The following is a 20,871-nucleotide window of genomic DNA, read 5'->3' on the forward strand; positions in this document are numbered from 1 at the left end:
AACACAGTTTCAAATTTTACTACATAAGACTGAATCAAGGCAGTCAGTCACATTTACATAAGTATTCAGACCCTTTACATGGTACTTTGAAGCACCTTTGGCAGCGATTACAACCTTGAGTCTTCTTGGGTATGACGCTACAAGCTTGGCACACCTGTATTTGGGGAGTTTCTCCCATTCTTCTCTGCAGATCCTCTCAAGCTCTGTCAGGTTGGATGGGGAGCTTCACTGCACAGCTATTTTCAGGTCTCTCCAGAGATGTTCGATCGGGTTCAAGTCTGGGCTCTGGCTGGGCCACTCAAGGACATTCAGACTTGTCCCGAAGCCACTCCTGCGTTGTCTTGGCTGTGTGCTTATGGTCGTTGTCCTGTTGGAAGGTGAACGATCACCCCAGTCTGAGGTTTTGAGCTCTCTGGAGCAGGTTTTCATTAAGGATCTCTCTGTACTTTGCTCCATTCATATTTCCCCCGATCCTGACTCGTCTCCCAGTCCCTGCCGCTGAAAAACATCCCCACAGCATGATGCTCCCATCACCATGCTTCACCATAGGGATGGTGCTAGGTTTCCGCCAGACGTGAAGCTTAGTATTCAGGCAAAAGAGTTCAATCTTGGTTTCATCAGACCAGAGAATCTTGTTTCTCATGGTCTGAGAGTCCTTTAGGTGCCTTTTGGCAAACTCCAAGTGGGCTGTCATGCGCCTTTTACTGAGGAGTGGCATCCGTCTGGCCACTCTACCATAAAGGCCTGATTGGAGGGATGCTGCAGAGATGGTTGTTCTTCTTGAAGGTTCTCCAATCTCCACAGAGGAACTCACCTCCCTGACCAAGGCCCTTCTCACACTATTGCTCGTTTTGACCGGGCGGCTAGCTCTAGGAAGAGTCTTGGTGGTTCCAAACTTCTTCCATTTAAAAATGATGGAGGCCACTGTGTTCTTGGGGACCTTCAATGCTGCAGACATTTTTTTGTACTCTTCCCCAGATCTGTGCCTCGACGCAATCCTGTCTCAGAGCTCTACGGACAATTCCTTCCACCTCATGGCTTGGTTTTTGCTCTGACATGCACTGTCAACTATGGGACCTTATATAGACAGGTGTGTGCCTTTCCAAATCATGTCCAATCAATTGAATTTACCACAGGTGGACTCCAATCAAGTTGTAGAAACATCTCAAACAATGGAAACAGGATGCGCCTGAGCTCAATTTCGAGTCTCATATCAAAGGGTCTGAATACTTATGTAAATAAGGTATTTCTGTTATTTTTTCTATACATGTGGGAAAAAAATTATAAAAACCTGTTTTTGCATTGTCATAATGGGGTATTGTGTTTAGATTGATGAGGGAAAAAATATATTTGATCAATTTTAGAATAAGGCTGTAACGTAACAAAATGTGGAAAAGAGATACTTCCCGAATGCACTACGTGTAAAAAGCAGCACGGAGAGAGGGAGAGCAGAGAGAGATGACTCAAGTAGCGAAGTAAACTATAAGAATTGACGTTACACACAGTGTATCACATTTAACAAATCAAACATTCAAAGACTGTTTTAGAAGGTAAAGTAAAAACGGTCCGTTATATTGTAAAACACAGTATATCGCCCAACTTATTTTAATATTTTTGGCTACTTTTTAAGTAAATACCTGCGGTCAACTTGTGCAATACGTTAGGAGATTAAGCAGATTGCATTCTTCATTTCACCTGTCACATTATTTTACATTGTGTTTGTTTATAAATAGCACAACGGGAGAAAGTAGCCAGAAGTTGTATTGACAGGGTTTGTATTTTATATTGAATGAGCTAACAATTAAAAAGCAAGGGCTTTTTTGCTAAATCGATGCATGGCTATCATATTTCTAATGTTTATCATAAAAAGTGTTTTGCTTATAGTTAATCTTGCATTTTATCAGGTGTCTGGCAACACTGAGAAAAGTACCGGAGGAAAATAGCTCCACATTAGTCAGAGCGCTGTCTGCTGATAGAATGCCAGTTCATGTTCTCATCTCAGTGGAGAAGTGCAACCGAAGCATGAAATTAGTCTAATGCCGAGCAGAAATTACAATAACTAGCATTTTACATCTGCGTTTACAAAACCCAGCAAGATAATTGTTATGCGTTTTATATTTTTTCCCTGCGTGAAAAACGCAGAATTCTGCATGAACGCGACCCCTAAATTGAATTAGCTAATTAATCTAAGTAAGTGGCTGAATTATCAAGGTAACGGGGCTTCATATTGTGTTAGCTTTCTGGATGAGTTATTTGTACAGCTGCCATTATCTTGAATTGCTTACGTTTTTCCTCCTCTCAGCCTGTCTGCCCCTCCCCAATCTTCTCAGAGCAGGCAGGCCCATTGCGACTCCAGACAGACACAACTTGTAGCCTACACATGCAGCTCCAGAGCCAGACAAGCATGTCTCTCGTTCACATTCGCGTGTAAATGTCCAAACTCACCAAAAATTACATTTGGTAGCTCCTACCTATATAGAGTATTTATACATTTATGAGCTGGATTGCCTGTCTTTACAATTAGTTTATTTTTGTTTGCTCTCGTTAGCATACTTAGCTAGCAGCCTCCATTGAAATGTGCTATTACTTGTGCTCATTTTGTTAGCGTTCTGTTATTAGATGCCCAATTGGCTTTTTTTCTCTTTTTTTTTTGGCGACCCCTTGTCTGCTAAGCCGGTAATACCGTATATCCAAGTATGAGAGAAGGACAATATGACGATAAGAAAGTCTGAATACCGCCCAACCCTAGTTAGAGAGCACATTTATGTTTGTAATGGGAATATTTATGGTGAATACAGTGTATATCCAGTTAAGAGTTATCAATGCGACGTTCTGTTTGTGCAAGGTTGTTGGTCGCCAGACTTGTGGATTTTTCTCATATCAGTTGATAGTGTTTGATGTCAGACAGGGCCGAGGACACACTGATGATTTGTATTGGTGACAATCACTGTGTGATTCTATAGCAATTGACAAAGTCACTGCCTGGTATTGTATGTGGTGTGGTGAGGTAAGGATAGCTTATATTAAGCAGTGTAAGGTTGTGTGTGAGTGAGAGTTCAAGCTGTACACACTGGATTGTTACGATGGGCCTCCACAGCTCCTGTGGCAGCCAGGCAAATATGTGACTGAGGGTTGGACGGTAGTGATCCACTCTGTCTATCCGTCCGTCTGTCTATCTGACGCACAGTGTGCCCCTTCCTCTCTACTCAACATAACGGTGTTTTTTTTACCTCAAGAAATGTACGACATTTTTTCCTGAGAACGACTACATTTATTTTATTTAGTTGTGTAACAGTTCCAACAATATGTTGTTGTCAGATATCCATCAAGGTAGATTATCCCGTACTTATACCATGCACGGTTGAACACTCGTTTCTGATTGGCATTCTAGAGCATGCATTATTTAAGTGATAATGCCAGCGAAGCCGGTGTTTGAAAGATATATTGGCACGGATGTTGTTAGCAAACCGTGCTAATATATCCTCCAAACAGCGGCTTCAAGGGCATTATCACTTTTATGTAAAGGGTTACCAACATATTCAAAAAATGATTTACATATTCTCATTAAAAACATTATTTTGATTATTTTATTCATACTATTTCATCCTTCCACAAGATATAGTCCTGACGCCGGCTGATTGTTCATTCTATCGGTTCGGTTGCCAGAGACACGACCCAGTTTGAAATGTTCCATTGCCATACTGGCTGACAACATTCTTATCCCTTGCTTCCTAGCTAGCCAACTACAGCTAACTTATTATTTTTTTTTTTTCACCTTTATTTAACCAAGTAGGCAAGTTGAGAACAAGTTCTCATTTACAATTGCGACCTGGCCAAGATAAAGCAAAGCAGTTCGACACATACAACAACACAGAGTTACACATGGAGTAAACAAATATACAGTCAATAATACAGTAGAAACAACTCTATATACGAAGTGAGCAAATGAGGTGAGATAAGGGAGGTAAAGGCAAAAAAAGGCCATGGTGGCAAAGTAAAAACAATATAGCAAGTAAAACACTGGAATGGTAGATTTGCAGTGGAAGAATGTGGAAAGTAGAAATAAAAATAATGGGGTGCAAAGGAGCAAAATAAATAAATACATCAAATAAATACAGTAGGGAAAGAGGTAGTTGTTTGGGCTAAATTATAGATGGGCTATGTGTACAGGTGCAGTAATCTGTGAGCTGCTCTGACAGCTGGTGCTTAAAGCTAGTGAGGGAGATAAGTGTTTCCAGTTTCAGAGATTTTTGTAGTTTGTTCCAGTCATTGGCAGCAGAGAACGGGAAGGAGAGGTGGCCAAAGAAAGAATTGGTTTTGGGGGTGACCAGAGAGAAATACCTGCTGGAGCGCGTGCTACAGGTGGGTGATGCTATGGTGACCAGCGAGCTGAGATAAGGGGGGACTTTACCTAGCAGGGTCTTGTAGATGACATGGAGCCAGTGGGTTTGATGAGGAGTATGAAGCGAGGGCCAGCCAACGAGAGCGTACAGGTCGCAACGGTGGGTAGTATATGGGGCTTTGGTGACTAAACGGATGGCACTGTGATAGACTGCATCCAATTTGTTGAGTAGGGTATTGGAGGCTATTTTGTAAATGACATCGCCGAAGTCGAGGATTGGTAGGATGGTCAGTTTTACAAGGGTATGTTTGGCAGCATGAGTGAAGGATGCTTTGTTGCGAAATAGGAAGCCAATTCTAGATTTAACTTTGGATTGGAGATGTTTGATGTGGGTCTGGAAGGAGAGTTTACAGTCTAACCAGACACCTAGGTATTTGTAGTCCACGTATTCTAAGTCAGAGCCGTCCAGAGTAGTGATGTTGGACATGCGGGCAGGTGCAGGCAGCGATCGGTTGAAGAGCATGCATTTAGTTTTACTTGTATTTAAGAGCAATTGGAGGCCACGGAAGGAGAGTTGTATGGCATTGAAGCTTGCCTGGAGGTTAGATAACACAGTGTCCAAAGAAGGGCCATAAGTATACAGAATGGTGTCATCTGCGTAGAGATGGATCAGAGACTCACCAGCAACTTACAGTCACGTCAAACAGTGAGCCAGAATAACAACAAAGTAGCTGCATTTGCATTTGTTTAAGCTGTTTTCTAGTGCTATTTATTTGGATACAACCATAACAATGAGCGAATGATGCACGATTTCGCCTGGCATAGAACATGTTCTCTCTCGTCAGGACATTGTTCAGAGGAGCTAGCCAGCAACACCGCTAACACAATCACTTCAAACTGAAGCTGGAAAGACTGCAAATTAGCTGCACTTTGTTTCTTTTTTACCAGTTTTCCATAGATTTTTCTTTGTATATATCCATAAAAATAATGCTAATTCACGATTTGGACAGGCTAAGAAAAGCTGCCTCCCGACACGTTAATTTCCATGCGACCGTTGGAGATCGAATTTGAATATTGAAACAAGGTTGCAAATGTTGGAGAGACAGATAGCAAGGTTTATACAAATCTCCCCTGTTGAAAACTAAATGTTAGCCTAAAAGAAATGTGAGATTATATCTTGATGCTTTGTGGAGATTAAGTTTATAAATTGCCTGGTTAGGCTGATGAGACAGTGGTTTGTGCAGTCAGATGGAACAGAGTAAATCGGCATTTTAACTCATAGATTTAGCTGGTGGTTAACTTGTAGAATAGACACCGTCTGGAGTGCAGTTTTAACCAATCAGCATTCAAGATTAGACCCACCCGTTGTATAATTCCCTATAACGCACCATATAGTTTAATCTTACATGTTCTATGTTTGAGCTGCTTTTGAAATAAAAAAAATCTAATTGAAAACATTATTGGCATTATTTAATTTGATTTTCACAATAGCAAGCTAGGACTGATGGTTTGGTTAGCTAAACAAGCAAGTCTGTTTGTTTGGTTACAAAGGCAGCTACTGAACAGTTGAAGTCGGAAGTTTAAATATAATTAGGTTGGAGTCATTAAAACTCGTTTTTCAACCACTCCACACATTTCTTGTTAACAAACTATAGTTCTGTCAGGTCGGTTAGGACATGTACTTTGTGCATGACACAAGTAATTTTTCCATCAATTGTTTACAGGCAGATTATTTCACTTAAAATTCACTGTATCACAATTCCAGTGGGTCAGAAGTTTACAAGAAAATTCCAGAAAATGATGTCATGGCTTTAGAAGCTTCTGAAAGGCTAATTGACATCATTTGAGTCAATTGGAGGTGTATCTGTGGATGTATTTCAAGGCCCACCTTCAAACTCAGTCCCTCTTTGCTTGACATCATGGGAAAATCAAAATAAGTCAGCCCAGACCTCAGGAAAAAAATTGTAGACCTCCACAAGTCTGGTTCATCCTTGGGAGCAATTTCCAAACAACTGAAGGTACTACGTTCATCTGTACAAACAATAGTACGCAAGTATAAACACCATGGGACCACGCAGCCGTCATACCATTCAGGAAGGAGACGCGTTCTGTCTCCTAGAGATGAACGTACTTTGGTGCGAAAAGTGCAAATCAATCCCAGAACAACAGGAAAGGACCTTGTGAAGATGCTGGAGGAAACAGGGACAAAAGTATCTGTAGCCACAGTAAAACGAGTCCTATATGGACATAACCTGAAAGGCCGCTCAGCAAGGAAGAAGGCACTGCTCCAAAACAACAATAAAAAATCCATTCTACGGTTTGCAACTGCACATGAAGACAAAGATTGTACTTTTTGGAGAAATGTCCTCTGGTCTGATGAAACAAAAAAAGAACTGTTTGGCCATAATGACCATCGTTATGTTTGAAGGAAAAAGGGGGAGGCTTGCAGGCCGAAGAACACCATTCCAACCGTGAAGCACGGGGGGTGGCAGCATCATGTTGTGGGGGTGCTTTGCTGCAGGAGGGGCTGGTGCACTTCACAAAATAGATGGCCTCATGAGGAAGGGAAATTATGTGGATATATTGAAGCAACACCCCAAGACATAAGTCAGTAAGTTAAAGCTTGGTCGCAAATGGATCTTCTAAATGGACAATGACCCCAAACATACTTCCAAAGTTGGGGCAAAATGGCTTAAGGAAAACAAAGTCAAGGTATTGGAGTGGCCATCACAAAGCCCTGACCTCAATCCTATAAAACATTTGTGGGCAGAACTTAAAAGGCGTGTGCGAGCAAGGAGGCCTACAAACCTGACTCAGTTACACCAGCTCTGTCAGGAGGAATGTGCCAAAATTCACCCAACTTATTGTGGGAAGCTTGTGGAAGGCTACCCAAAATGTTTGACCCAAGTTAAACCATTTAAAGGCAATGCTACCAAATACTAATTGAGTGTATATAAACTTCCGACCCACTGGGAATTCCAATCTCCTTTGCATTAGCGTAGCCTCTTCTGTAGCCTGTCAACTATGTGTCTGTCTATCCCTGTTCTCTCCTCTCTGCACAGACCATACAAACGCTCCACACCGCGTGGCCGCGGCCACCCTAATCTGGTGGTCCCAGCGCGCACGACCCACGTGGAGTTCCAGGTCTCCGGTAGCCTCTGGAACTGCCGATCTGCGGCCAACAAGGCAGAGTTCATCTCAGCCTATGCCTCCCTCCAGTCCCTCGACTTCTTGGCACTGACGGAAACATGGATCACCACAGATAACACTGCTACTCCTACTGCTCTCTCTTCGTCCGCCCACGTGTTCTCGCACACCCCGAGAGCTTCTGGTCAGCGGGGTGGTGGCACCGGGATCCTCATCTCTCCCAAGTGGTCATTCTCTCTTTCTCCCCTTACCCATCTGTCTATCGCCTCCTTTGAATTCCATGCTGTCACAGTTACCAGCCCTTTCAAGCTTAACATCCTTATCATTTATCGCCCTCCAGGTTCCCTCGGAGAGTTCATCAATGAGCTTGATGCCTTGATAAGCTCCTTTCCTGAGGACGGCTCACCTCTCACAGTTCTGGGCGACTTTAACCTCCCCACGTCTACCTTTGACTCATTCCTCTCTGCCTCCTTCTTTCCACTCCTCTCCTCTTTGACCTCACCCTCTCACCTTCCCCCTACTCACAAGGCAGGCAATACGCTTGACCTCATCTTTACTAGATGCTGTTCTTCCACTAACCTCATTGCAACTCCCCTCCAAGTCTCCGACCACTACCTTGTATCCTTTTCCCTCTCGCTCTCATCCAACACTTCCCACACTGCCCCTACTCGGATGGTATCGCGCCGTCCCAACCTTCGCTCTCTCTCCCCCGCTACTCTCTCCTCTTCCATCCTATCATCTCTTCCCTCTGCTCAAACCTTCTCCAACCTATCTCCTGATTCTGCCTCCTCAACCCTCCTCTCCTCCCTTTCTGCATCCTTTGACTCTCTATGTCCCCTATCCTCCAGGCCGGCTCGGTCCTCCCCTCCCGCTCCGTGGCTCGACGACTCATTGCGAGCTCACAGAACAGGGCTCGGGCAGCCGAGCGGAAATGGAGGAAAACTCGCCTCCCTGCGGACCTGGCATCCTTTCACTCCCTCCTCTCTACATTTTCCTCTTCTGTCGCTGCTGCTAAAGCCACTTTCTACCACTCTAAATTCCAAGCATCTGCCTCTAACCCTAGGAAGCTATTTGCCACCTTCTCCTCCCTCCTGAATCCCCCCCCCTCCCCCTCCTCCCCTCTCTGCAGATGACTTCGTCAACCATTTTGAAAAGAAGGTCGACGGCATCCGATCCTCGTTGCTAAGTCAAACGACACCGCTGGTTCTGCTCACACTGCCCTACCCTGTGCTCTGACCTCTTTCTCCCCTCTCTCTCCAGATGAAATCTCGCGTCTTGTGACGGCCGGCCGCCCAACAACCTGCCCGCTTGACCCTATCCCCTCCTCTCTTCTCCAGACCATTTCCGGAGACCTTCTCCCTTACCTCACCTCGCTCATCAACTCATCCCTGACCGCTGGCTACGTCCCTTCCGTCTTCAAGAGAGCTAGAGTTGCACCCCTTCTGAAAAAACCCTACACTCGATCCCTCCGATGTCAACAACTACAGACCAGTATCCCTTCTTTCTTTTCTCTCCAAAACCCTTGAATGTGCCGTCCTTGGCCAGCTCTCCCGCTATCTCTCTCAGAATGACCTTCTTGATCCAAATCAGTCAGGTTTCAAGACTAGTCATTCAACTGAGACTGCTCTTCTCTGTATCACGGAGGCGCTCCGCACTGCTAAAGCTAACTCTCTCTCCTCTGCTCTCATCCTTCTAGACCTATCGGCTGCCTTCAATACTGTGAACCATCAGATCCTCCTCTCCACCCTCTCCAAGTTGGGCATCTCCGGCGCGGCCCACGCTTGGATTGCGTCCTACCTGACAGGTCGCTCCTATCAGGTGGCGTGGCGAGAATCCGTCTCCTCACCACGTGCTCTCACCACTGGTGTCCCACAGGGCTCTGTTCTAGGCCCTCTCCTATTCTCGCTACACACCAAGTCACTTGGCTCTGTCATAACCTCACATGGTCTCTCCTATCATTGCTATGCAGACGACACACAATTAATCTTCTCCTTTCCCCCTTCTGATGACCAGGTGGCGAATCGCATCTCTGCATGTCTGGCAGACATATCAGTGTGGATGACGGATCACCACCTCAAGCTGAACCTCGGCAAGACGGAGCTGCTCTTCCTCCCGGGGAAGGACTGCCCGTTCCATGATCTCGCCATCACGGTTGACAACTCCACTGTGTCCTCCTCCCAGAGCGCTAAGAACCTTGGCGTGATCCTGGACAACACCCTGTCGTTCTCAACTAACATCAAGGCGGTGGCCCGTTCCTGTAGGTTCATGCTCTACAACATCCGCAGAGTACGACCCTGCCTCACACAGGAAGCGGCGCAGGTCCTAATCCAGGCACTTGTCATCTCCCGTCTGGATTACTGCAACTCGCTGTTGGCTGGGCTCCCTGCCTGTGCCATTAAACCCCTACAACTCATCCAGAACGCCGCAGCCCGTCTGGTGTTCAACCTTCCCAAGTTCTCTCACGTCACCCCGCTCCTCCGCTCTCTCCACTGGCTTCCAGTTGAAGCTCGCATCCGCTACAAGACCATGGTGCTTGCCTACGGAGCTGTGAGGGGAACGTCACCTCAGTACCTCCAGGCTCTGATCAGGCCCTACACCCAAACAAGGGCACTGCGTTCATCCACCTCTGGCCTGCTCGCCTCCCTACCACTGAGGAAGTACAGTTCCCGCTCAGCCCAGTCAAAACTGTTTGCTGCTCTGGCCCCCCAATGGTGGAACAAACTCCCTCACGACGCCAGGACAGCGGAGTCAATCACCACCTTCCGGAGACACCTGAAACCCCACCTCTTTAAGGAATACCTAGGATAGGATAAAGTAATCCTTCTCACCCCCCCCCTTAAAAGATTTAGATGCACTATTGTAAAGTGGCTGCTCCACTGGATGTCATAAGGTGAATGCACCAATTTGTAAGTCGCTCTGGATAAGAGCATCTGCTAAATGACTTAAATGTAAATGTAAATGTAAAAGCTGAAATAAATCACTCTCTACTATTATTCTTACATTTCACATTCTTAAAATAAAGTGGTGATCCTAACTGACCTAAGACAAGGATTTTTTACTAGGATTAAATGTCAGGAATTGTGAAAAACTGAGTTTAAATGTATTTGGCTAAGGTGTATGTAAGCTTCTGTCTTCAAATGTAGCTATCTAGTAAACTTGCTAGCTACTTCAATGGATGTTGAGCACATACCTTCTTGCAAATGAACACATTTCTAGCGTCAAATGTGTTCAATTATAGCCATGGTATAAAAGGGATAATCAACTCTGGGAAATAATGCAACTCCGTGGAAGGTTAGTTCCACTCGGCTAGCACATGGAACACACCTTCCACGTCGTTCATTATTTTCCATAGATCGTTGATTATCCCTTACATAAAAGGTTATTGTCTGGGAATGGAAAAATGGAATGTACCTATTCATACAGTACTCCAATCTACACACATATTTGATCAGAATGACCCTCATGGCATCCCTCATGTGGATCCAATTAATGTTATATTTTTCATCTCTATGGAATTTTAAACCATGTTTTCAAAACAAGCCTCCCATGCATGCTCCCATTGTGAAACCAGAGGCATACATCTGGCCATTGTGGGGAATGTAAGTTGAATGTAAGTTGTGTTGCTCCACAAGCATCCTTTGTCATGGGGTGTTTTAATTAGCCCAATCCAGCAGTGGGGAAGAGAGGGAGGCTTATGGTGGGTTAGCTTGGGGCACAGAACCATCTGTAGGCAGCCTTCACTAGCACTCAGAGAGATGGATGGAACAGTGATGGGGCCAGTGGGCCACAGACCCCCGGAGATCATGCCTCCAAGCCCTATCAGCATGGGGAAGGTAGTAAATTGGAAGATACCAGACAACATCAGATGCAGCCAGGACATTTGTTGGATTAGAGTTCACAGGGAAATGTTGTGGAAAAACTCAAATCCAATAACTATTATGTTGGCCTATAACTCACGCAATTGTTCTTGAAGGGAATTTCAATCAGTGTTTACCTATTTAACTATTTTATGTGTTTGTGACTATTGCTTTGATACTGATAACTAAACTAACTGGTTTTACACACCAACCTAGAAACCCTTGGACTTTGTAACTGACAACCAATGAATCAACATCACTGATGCCCTCCTATCTCTATCTGTCTATCTATCTATCTATCTATCTATCTCTCTCTCTCTCTCTCTCCCAGGTATCGGCCCAGTGTTAGGTCTCATCTTCATCCCTGTGATTGGCTCAGCCAGTGACCACTGCAACAGCAGCTATGGCCGCCGTCGGCCCTTCATCTGGCTGCTGTCCCTGGGTGTCCTCCTAGCCCTCCTCATCATCCCCCATGCCGACCTGCTGGCTGCCTACTTCACCTGGGGCGGACGCACCCTAGAAGTGGCCTTCCTCATCCTCGGGGTGGGCCTGCTTGACTTCTGTGGCCAGGTGTGCTTCACGCCGCTAGAGGCGCTCCTCTCGGACCTGTACCGCGACGAGGAGGACTGCAACCAGGCCTTCGCCATGTTTTCCTTTATGGTTAGTCTCGGAGGCTGCGTGGGCTACCTGCTGCCTGCGCTGGACTGGAGCCGGGGCCTGCTGTCCGTCTACCTGGGCGGCCAGGCAGAGTGCCTCTTCTTCATGCTCATCCTCATCTTCGTGATCAGCGTGCTGATCACCATGAAGGTGTCGGAGGAGCCACCGTGTGCTGGTGTGGCGGCCCTGGAGCCAGCTCCTCTCCTGGCGGCGGGCCGCTGCGGCATTCCACGCTCCTGCTGCTACCTGCTCAAATGCAAACTGCGGCTGCTCAAGTCGGGCCCGCTGCTGTGCCTGCTGAGGACGTTCTGGTCCATGACGCCAGCCATCTACCGCAGCTACTGCCACGTGCCCCAGGTAATGAGGCAGCTGTGCATGGCCCAGCTCTGCAGCTGGATGGCCGTCATGTCCTTTATGCTCTTCTACACAGACTTTGTGGGGGAGGGGCTGTATGAGGGCGTGCCCAGTGCCGCTCCCGGAACCGCCTCCAGGCAGCGCTACGACGACGGTGAGTTGTCTTTCTTCTCTGTGGATATACTGTGTGATCTATCACTTACTTTGGCGGATTGCCTCTTCATCTCTCATGTAGACCATATTTGATATTATCACATACATACTTTGGCTGGGCAAGCTCTGCTTCATTATATCCTTGATCTTTGATGTATTCACAATCAGAGAACCCAAAGTTCTCAAACGGCCACGTCCAATAGAGTGATTTTGTATAGAGAAAGTTAGAATCCTCCCCCAACCTACTAGTGAGGCCTCAAAGTGCAGACAGCCCCAGTCCAGTTCACCCTGCCACTCCTGTCCTCAGTCCGCACCTTCACCACCACCACCTGGCCACTCAGCTGCTTTGCCGGCTTGGACAGCTCCCTCCGCCACAGCTGGGCCGGATGCATGCACATTCCAATGGCACAGGTGGGAGGTAGTCAGGCAGAGGAGCAAGCTTCGGTGTTGCCATAGTATTACCTAGAGTTTCCAGTCACTGTACCGTTCTCCCTGGTAATAAAGTGTGCATTAAGAGTCATTAAGAGTCTGGTTCCTAATCCCCTAGAATATTGCATAGCTTTATTGGATGAGGAGAAGATGATCAGTGTAAAAGAAGACCTTCAAACTTCAAACTGCGTTGAATCTGACTGACATAATACCCCAGACTCAGCAGAAAAACAGAGATAAGAGAGACAAAGTGAGAGAAAAACTAATGGTGAGAGGGACAAAAGGAAACACCTTCTCCCACACTGAGAAGTTTCCCAGGTCTGTAGTGGAGCTCTGCAAGGCTTCCTGCTTCTCCCCCACCCTCATCCCTCCCTCCCACCCACCCCCATCCCTCCCTCCCACCCCCATCCCTCCCTCCCATGCCTGCAGGACAAGGAGGAATGTCACACTCACAGTGCATTACTGTCAAACAATCAGTGTACAAAGAGCATGTTCATTCAGGTACAGGGCAGAGGCCAAGCACAAAAGTCTGAAGCCTGGCATATTTATTTAAGTTATTTTAATTTTATTTATTGTATTTAAACTTTATTTAACTAGGCAAGTCAGTTAAGAACAAATTCTTATTTACAATGAGGGCCTACCAAAAGGCCTCCTGCGGGGCGGGGTCTGGGATTAAAAATATAAATAAATTAAATAAAAATATAGGACAAAACACACATCACGACAAGAGAGACAACACTGCATAAAGAGAGATCTAAGATAACAACACAGCATGGCAGCAACACATGAAAACAACATGGTAGGAACACAACATGGCAGCAGCACAACATGGTAGCAGCACAAAACAGGCTACAAACATTATTGGGCACAGACAACAGCACAAAGGGCAAGAAGGTAGAGACAACAGTACATCACGCAAAGCAGCCACAACACAGTATTTACTACAACACCCCATAATTGAGATTACCTTTTTCACCGCAATGTGGTTTATCCTCAGTGCAAATCGGGGCGGCAGGGTAGCCTAGTGGTTAGAGTGTTGGACTAGGTTCCGGAAGGTTGCAAGTTCAAACCCCCGAGCTGACAAGGTACAAATCTGTCGTTTGCCCCTGAACAGGCCATTTAACCCACTGTTCCTAGGCCGTCATTGAAAATAAGAATTTGTTCTTAACTGACTTGCCTAGTTAAATAAAGGTACAAATAAAAAAATCCTTATATTAAGGTCATGTGGTGACAACTAGCGCTGAACAACATGTGTTTTGGCAGCAGTCAACCCAGCCAGCCAAACTTTTAGCTGTTTCTCATTCAGCTGCATACCTGTGTCATCGTTAAGCAACAGCGTAATTGGTTCAAGGGGTACAGTTTTATCAACCATGTCAGAGAGGATATACGACACTTTCCTCAAACTCATAAACCTCAGGACAATCCCATATCATATGTTTGTATGTACCAAGTCTATTGAGGTTACATAGGTCACAGTATGGGTCTGTTTTGCATGAAATCTTACAAGTGGTGTCCAGTACGATCTATGACAAAGTTTCAAATGAATGAATTGCTGGTTTGGGTTCTTTGATGAGTGAAATATATTCTCCCAGACATTCTCCCAATCAATAGCCTCATCATCGACGGCCAAATCATCTACCCATGCTTTAACCATTGAGAGATCTTTCTGCTTTAATCGTTGTAACATGAGAAGAAATAGCAGACACAAAACCTCTGGACTGGAATGTAAAAATCCACTCTATCACCGGGTGCCTTCCCCACACCCCATGGAACCCCACAGGCACATGGCGCTGACTGTAGTCTTAAGAATATAGAAAGAATGACGACCCTTGCAAATCAAAACGAAGACAACGTTCCTGAAAACAAAGAAGACCCTTTGAGTTGCCTAGTTAAATGAAGGTTAAATAAATCAAATAAATCCAAATATATCCCCTAGATTATTGACCCCTTTTGCAGACCAGGCTCTAGACTCTGAAGGTTTATTCCAGGAAGTGATAGCCTTGTTATGCCATAGAGGGGTATGGAGATGCCATTTCCAGGAAACACCTACACACTTCTCAACCTTGCTAAAATTCTCTATTGTGTTAGAAATGATAGGACCAAAATACAGCATGCATTTCCTATTAGATATGCCAGACAATAACACATCCTGCAATCTAGTAGGTGAAACAAGCTCTCCCTCAATAGTTCTCCAAGAGACTGATGTAGGCTGATCAAGATTGGTGGTAAATACAAACATTTGCTAATGCAAGTCCACCAATTACACTTCTGTCGTTGTAACACCTCAAACCTAATATATGGATGTTTGCCATTCCAAAGGTATGTATGTATATGTTGATCAATCATTCCCCAATAGCCTACTGGTGGAGGGAGTGGGATTATCATGCTCAGGAAACTAATACGTGGCAACACATTCATCTTTATGGAAGCGATCCTAATTTGTAAAGAAGCAGGCAACTTCTCCCAAATGGTTCAATCTCGTTCAACCTCCTTGTAAATTCTCTCATAATTACACTTCACCAGACCATGCAGAGATGTCTCTACGCATATTCGGACTATTCATTTAAGCATGGGCAAATGCCAGTATCAGCCATATGGTTAGGCTACTACATGATACTCATATTTTCCCTATACCCACCATGATGTTGCTACAACCTAGCCTTTAAAATAAAGTTTACAACGTAGGTGCACACAGATCGAGTGAAGTGACACATTCAATACCGCCTTTGCACACTCTTGCCTGTATCTAGCTGATATAGGGTGTAATCATTAGTTCAACAGTTGCAAACAAGCGTTTATATTGTACAAATTCAGGTATTTTTTATCCCCGTTTCGTTTGCTTCTGTTCAAGAAATGTTTTTGCACAGAATCGGCGGAATGAATACACCTCTGATCACGCGCAAACACAGTTCGCTTTCTTAGCAGCCACATTGTATTCCTTCTCACATCTATGCCCTCTCCTCCTCTCACCTTTTCCCTTTGTTTGTGGACTTCAATGAACAACACATCAGCTGTATGTGACCAGGCGAAAAAACCTTTCTAAGCCAAACCATATCAAAACCGCTGCACACAGCTATAGTAATGTCCTAGTCAACGTAGCTAATACAATCATGCAGTAACTTTAGTGTATAGTCAGTAAGCAATTTAGCAGTTCACCGGCAGGCCCTGGTTGAAATAAATGTATAAAACCAAAAGTCCCCTTGACTTGGAAGAGTTCCAGTGTTGTGTTGGATAGTCATAACCGGTTCAACTTTTGTCTTTCTCTCTCTTTGAGTCAACTACTCACCACATTTTAGCTGTAGTTAATGATCTCAGTAATATATTAATTCTCTGACAACATGTCAGTTCATGCTCCAAGAGTTCCGATAGGTTGGAGGATGTCCTCCGGAAGTTGTCATAATTACTGTGTAAGTCTTTGGAAGGGGGTGAGATCCAGGAAGGGACCAAAAATCCTCCTTTATTGAAGTCAATGTACCAAGAGGAGGACTGAAGCTAGCTGTCCTCCGTCTACACCATGGTGCTATCTTACATGGTGCTGTTGAGGCTACTTTGTAGACCTTCATTGCAAAGCAGTGTGTTTTAATAAATGATTTGGTAACATGAATATATTTAGTATAGTTGTATCTAAAAAGTATATTTTTAAATGTTTTAAACATTTTATTTTTATGAAATTCAATGAGAAGGAGGGTCCTCCCCTTCCTCCTCTGAAGAGCCTCCACCAGTGTCAGCTATTGATAAGAGCTAGGTAAATTAGTAATCTGTTTGGAGAAAGGGATTGTAAATACACTTAGCAATTGTTTTAGATTATTTTTCCTTATGGAAGCAAACTGAAAATCACATCAACAGGTCATGTATTATGGCCTCTACTCCACAGTGAAGTAAGCTATAAATAGCTGCGCCATTGTTCAGAATTTTAATTGTATGCCCTCATAATTTGCCGGGATGAAATTTGGAGACCCAAGCTATAGACTTCTGTAGTGCCAAACCTGCCGAGTTGATTTATGTGCTTTAGAATGTTTAATTATATGCCTGGGCTTTTCTCAGTTTTATCTTACAATTTGTATCATGTTAAATATTAACCACTATCGGGAGCCACCGCCAGTAACCACATTTCATCCACAGCTTTTATGCGGGTAAAGTCATACCGTAAAATAAAAATACAAGACAGCTGTGATGGAAACAGGAAGTCTCTGTAAAATGTTATAGATGCCAACAGATAATTTGTTCATTCAACATTATTAGGCTACAGATTTAAATCAATTGTGATGAATTTCTCAGGGTGGTGAAAGGGCACGGTGATGGGCTTGATGCTGCTTTCCAATAAATATCTAGGGTCTTATTCTGGTGACATGATGATCAATGATTGACTGCCGTTTGACAAATAAAAATATCCAGAATGATATCCAGAATAATCTCATCAAGTAGACTAGCGTACCCGCACAGACTACCTGCACTGTATCTGTGAGCTGTTGGCTAGAGAGCAAGTGCCAAGACCAGAGTAGGCATATGTTATTTAGTGAAACATTTTTATGTAACAAGTTTTTAAAATTCTTTGAACTTTCGGTTTTTATTCGGAACATGAAAACTTGCGTGAAAATGTACCTTTTGTGTGCACTACCATCACGCACTTTATCCACAACAAGTCCGTTTGGTGGAAACACACCACTGGTAGGAAAATGTGCATATTTTCTCTATGCAGATAGTTTTATATTCACATAAAAATCCGTTGCCAATTGGATGGAATCCTAGCTCAATTTGTATCCTACATTTTGCATCATTCCATTCCACTCCGTTTAGCTTTATTTCCTGTTCCTGAGGGTCGCTAGCAATAGTGGATCATATTAGGCTGATGTTGTGGACATTTGGGACATGTAGCCTATTTGAATCATTATGGAACTCAGGCCACAAGTAGCAGCTTAAACCTGGAGCCTGGTACACGTTCACGACGACTGGACCGTTGTCATACAGTTCCATGATTAGTGAGAATTAGGGAAGATTTATAGGACTATTGTTCATCCCCTATTGCACACATTTTTCCACCTTCCAATATGTCATGGATTGAACTTGAATATGGCAACTTTCAGGATGAATCAAACCACTGTATTTTTGATTCATCAATATTGGCATTTTTTTGTACATACTTTCTTAATCCTAATATTTGCCTAAATAATCTACAAGATCAAAGTATTTTTAAAGCTACCAGTTGGTGCTGAAACAGAGACGAATATTCATATATTTAGATGGCTTTCTTTCATTGATCCCTATATTCTGAACCCATTCTCTCAATGTATTTTAGTCAGTCTGTCAACAAAATTCCAGTTAAAGGTACACCGTATTTAAAGGGATGGCTTAATAAGATAAATGTCCTGGAAACCCTATCGAATGAAAACGCCACGAGAAAATCTGTTGGCCAGCAAGTCGGAGGGTGTTCAGCGGCCACCTTTCCATAGGAGTTGTAGGCCACTTATTGTGTTGATTTGGAATGAAGACCCTTCCTGTGATGCCATGTAGACTAGGGAAGGTAGAACAAACTGGGTTTCAGACATACAGTATTTGTGCTGCGGAGTCTGAAACTCTTCAAATACTTAGAGTGTTTGCTGTAGCTTACCTGAAGTGCAATATGGGTGGGGTTTGCAGTTTTGGGACTATTCTATTGGTCCATTAAGCCAGGCATACTCAATCAAGCACAGATGAACGATTTGAAAGGATATCATCATTCTCTTTACTGTGGCAATCGTGATGGAATCAACACAATATGAACCACTTTCAATGTACCATACTGAAACAAAACGAACTAGGCAAGACTTAGTATGCAAAACTAGCTATACAATATATTTTGTTATAGGCAGAACGCATCAGAGTAGGATTCTATTGCATTTACACACAACTTAGCCCATACTCTACAAAGACCGGTGCAGCATAACCAATCAGCTGCAGTGGGCTTATATGCAAATAGACCATTGCCATATATGGATCTGTGCCATTTACTTTGAGGTAGACTGTGATGGTAGGCCTACATTATGATCAATAGCCACAGTAGCTTGCTTGGCCACTGTTAAAACAGTAACTTAAAGAGGGTAAAGCCTCAGTGTTCACAGTAAACGCGCACAAGAAGTTGCACAGAAATTTCACAATGTTCAAGTTTGCGCTCAGCAGACCTGAAATTTGCTCACAGACGCATTTTTTTTTTGAGGGAACATTGATTAGGACATTGACACATTTTTGTTGTTTTGGCTCTGTACTCCAGCACTTTGGTTTTGAAATTAAACATGACTATGAGGTTAAAGTGCAGACTGTCAGCTTTAATTACAGCACTTTTTGTACATAGACCCTCCATTTTAGGGAACCAAAAGTATTGGTCAAAATGTACTTATGTGTATAAAGTAGTAAAAGTTTCATATTTGGTTCCATATTCCTAGCACACAATGACTACATTAAGCTTGTGACTGGATGCATTAGCTTTTTTGTGTGTATGTGTTTCAGATTATTTTGTGCCCAATAGAAACTAATGGTAAATAATGTATTGTGTCATTTTGGAGTCACTGTTATTGTAAATAAGAATAGAATACGTTTCTAAACACTTCTACATTAATGTGGATGCTATCATGATTACGGATAATCCTGAATGAACCGTGAATAATGATGAGTGAGAAAGTTACAGACGCACAAATATCATACCCCAAGACAACCTCTCACCATTACTATAACCGGGGAGGCTAGCATTTTTTGGGGGAGGGGGGTATGATATTTATGCATCGGAGCAGGTTAGTTCTGAAGGATTCGTTGTCATAGACATTAACCTGGCTAAAAGTTGAGACACTTTCGTGGGACAGGTTATCCCAAGTTGAACTCAGAGTTGACCAAAGTTAACTAACTCCTCAACCCTGATTCGTAGATTAGGGCTCTGATCTGTTCCGTGTGTTGATCAAATCAAATGTTATTTGTCACATACACATGGTTAGCAGATGTTAATGCGAGTGTAGCGAAATGCTTGTGCTTCTAGTTCCAACAATGCAGTAATAACCAACGAGTAATCTAACCTAACAATTCCACAACTACTACCTTATACACACAAGTGTAAAGGGATAAAGAATATGTACATAAAGATATATGAATGAGTTATGGTACAGAACGGCATAGGCAAGATGCAGTAGATGGTAGCGAGTACTGGCATGAGCAAACCGAGAATTTAAAACACATAAAGGTCCATTCATGCGCCACAGTAAAAGCAGTTTTAGGTTAATATGTGGTGAAGAGTTCTGTATCTTTAAACATGATTAAAGTATTATGTGTTGTTGAGACCTGTTGTGGTGTTATAGTACCGTATGTTTGACCTTGTTCTTTGGTTGTGTCTGTTTGTCTATGCATGAATCTAGGACGATTAGCTAGTTAACTAACTAGAATTATAATCATGTAGAATTATTGTACCCATAAATGTTAGGGACATAATTGATATTACATAATCTTGTATCTTAATTTGTTACCACAACTTCAATCCTGTCTTGCAGGCATCCGTATGGGCAGCCTGGGCCTGTTCCTGCAGTGTGCTACCTCTACTGTCTTCTCCCTGCTCATGAGCCGACTGGTCCGCCATTTTGGCTCGCGCCGGGTCTACCTAAGCAGCATGGTGAGCTTCACCATCTCTGCCCTGGTCATCTGTATGTCCAAGAGTGTGGTCCTGGTCACCGTGATGTCGGCTCTGACCGGCTTTGCCTATGCCACGCTACAGACGCTGCCGTACACCCTCACCTGCCACTACCACAAGGAAATGGAGGTAAGGACAGAAAGGCACACATACATACAGTACTCTGGTCCCTGTACTTCCTGAGCGTAGTGTACATATGAAATCATATTTGAACTGTGATACAATTCTGTTGACTCCTTTAGATGCCGTAGGAGTCAACAGCCATTTATCAGGGCTGAGTAAACAGC

The 20,871-nt window shown here is 43.9% G+C and overlaps 1 protein-coding gene across 1 annotated transcript in view; it reads left to right on the top strand.

Moving 5' to 3' along the window:
* The window catches only part of LOC115109599 (solute carrier family 45 member 3-like), a 53,147-nt gene that overhangs the window by 26,255 nt on the left and 6,021 nt on the right, over positions 1 to 20,871 (top strand). The window contains exons 3-4 of the mRNA XM_029634688.2: positions 11,678 to 12,511; positions 20,448 to 20,713. Of these exons, the coding sequence (XP_029490548.1) occupies positions 11,678 to 12,511; positions 20,448 to 20,713 (1,100 nt within the window). The remainder of the gene's footprint in view (positions 1 to 11,677; positions 12,512 to 20,447; positions 20,714 to 20,871) is intronic.

Source organism: Oncorhynchus nerka, linkage group LG25 (genome assembly GCF_034236695.1).
Source record: "Oncorhynchus nerka isolate Pitt River linkage group LG25, Oner_Uvic_2.0, whole genome shotgun sequence".
NCBI classification, from domain to species: Eukaryota; Metazoa; Chordata; class Actinopteri; order Salmoniformes; family Salmonidae; genus Oncorhynchus; species Oncorhynchus nerka.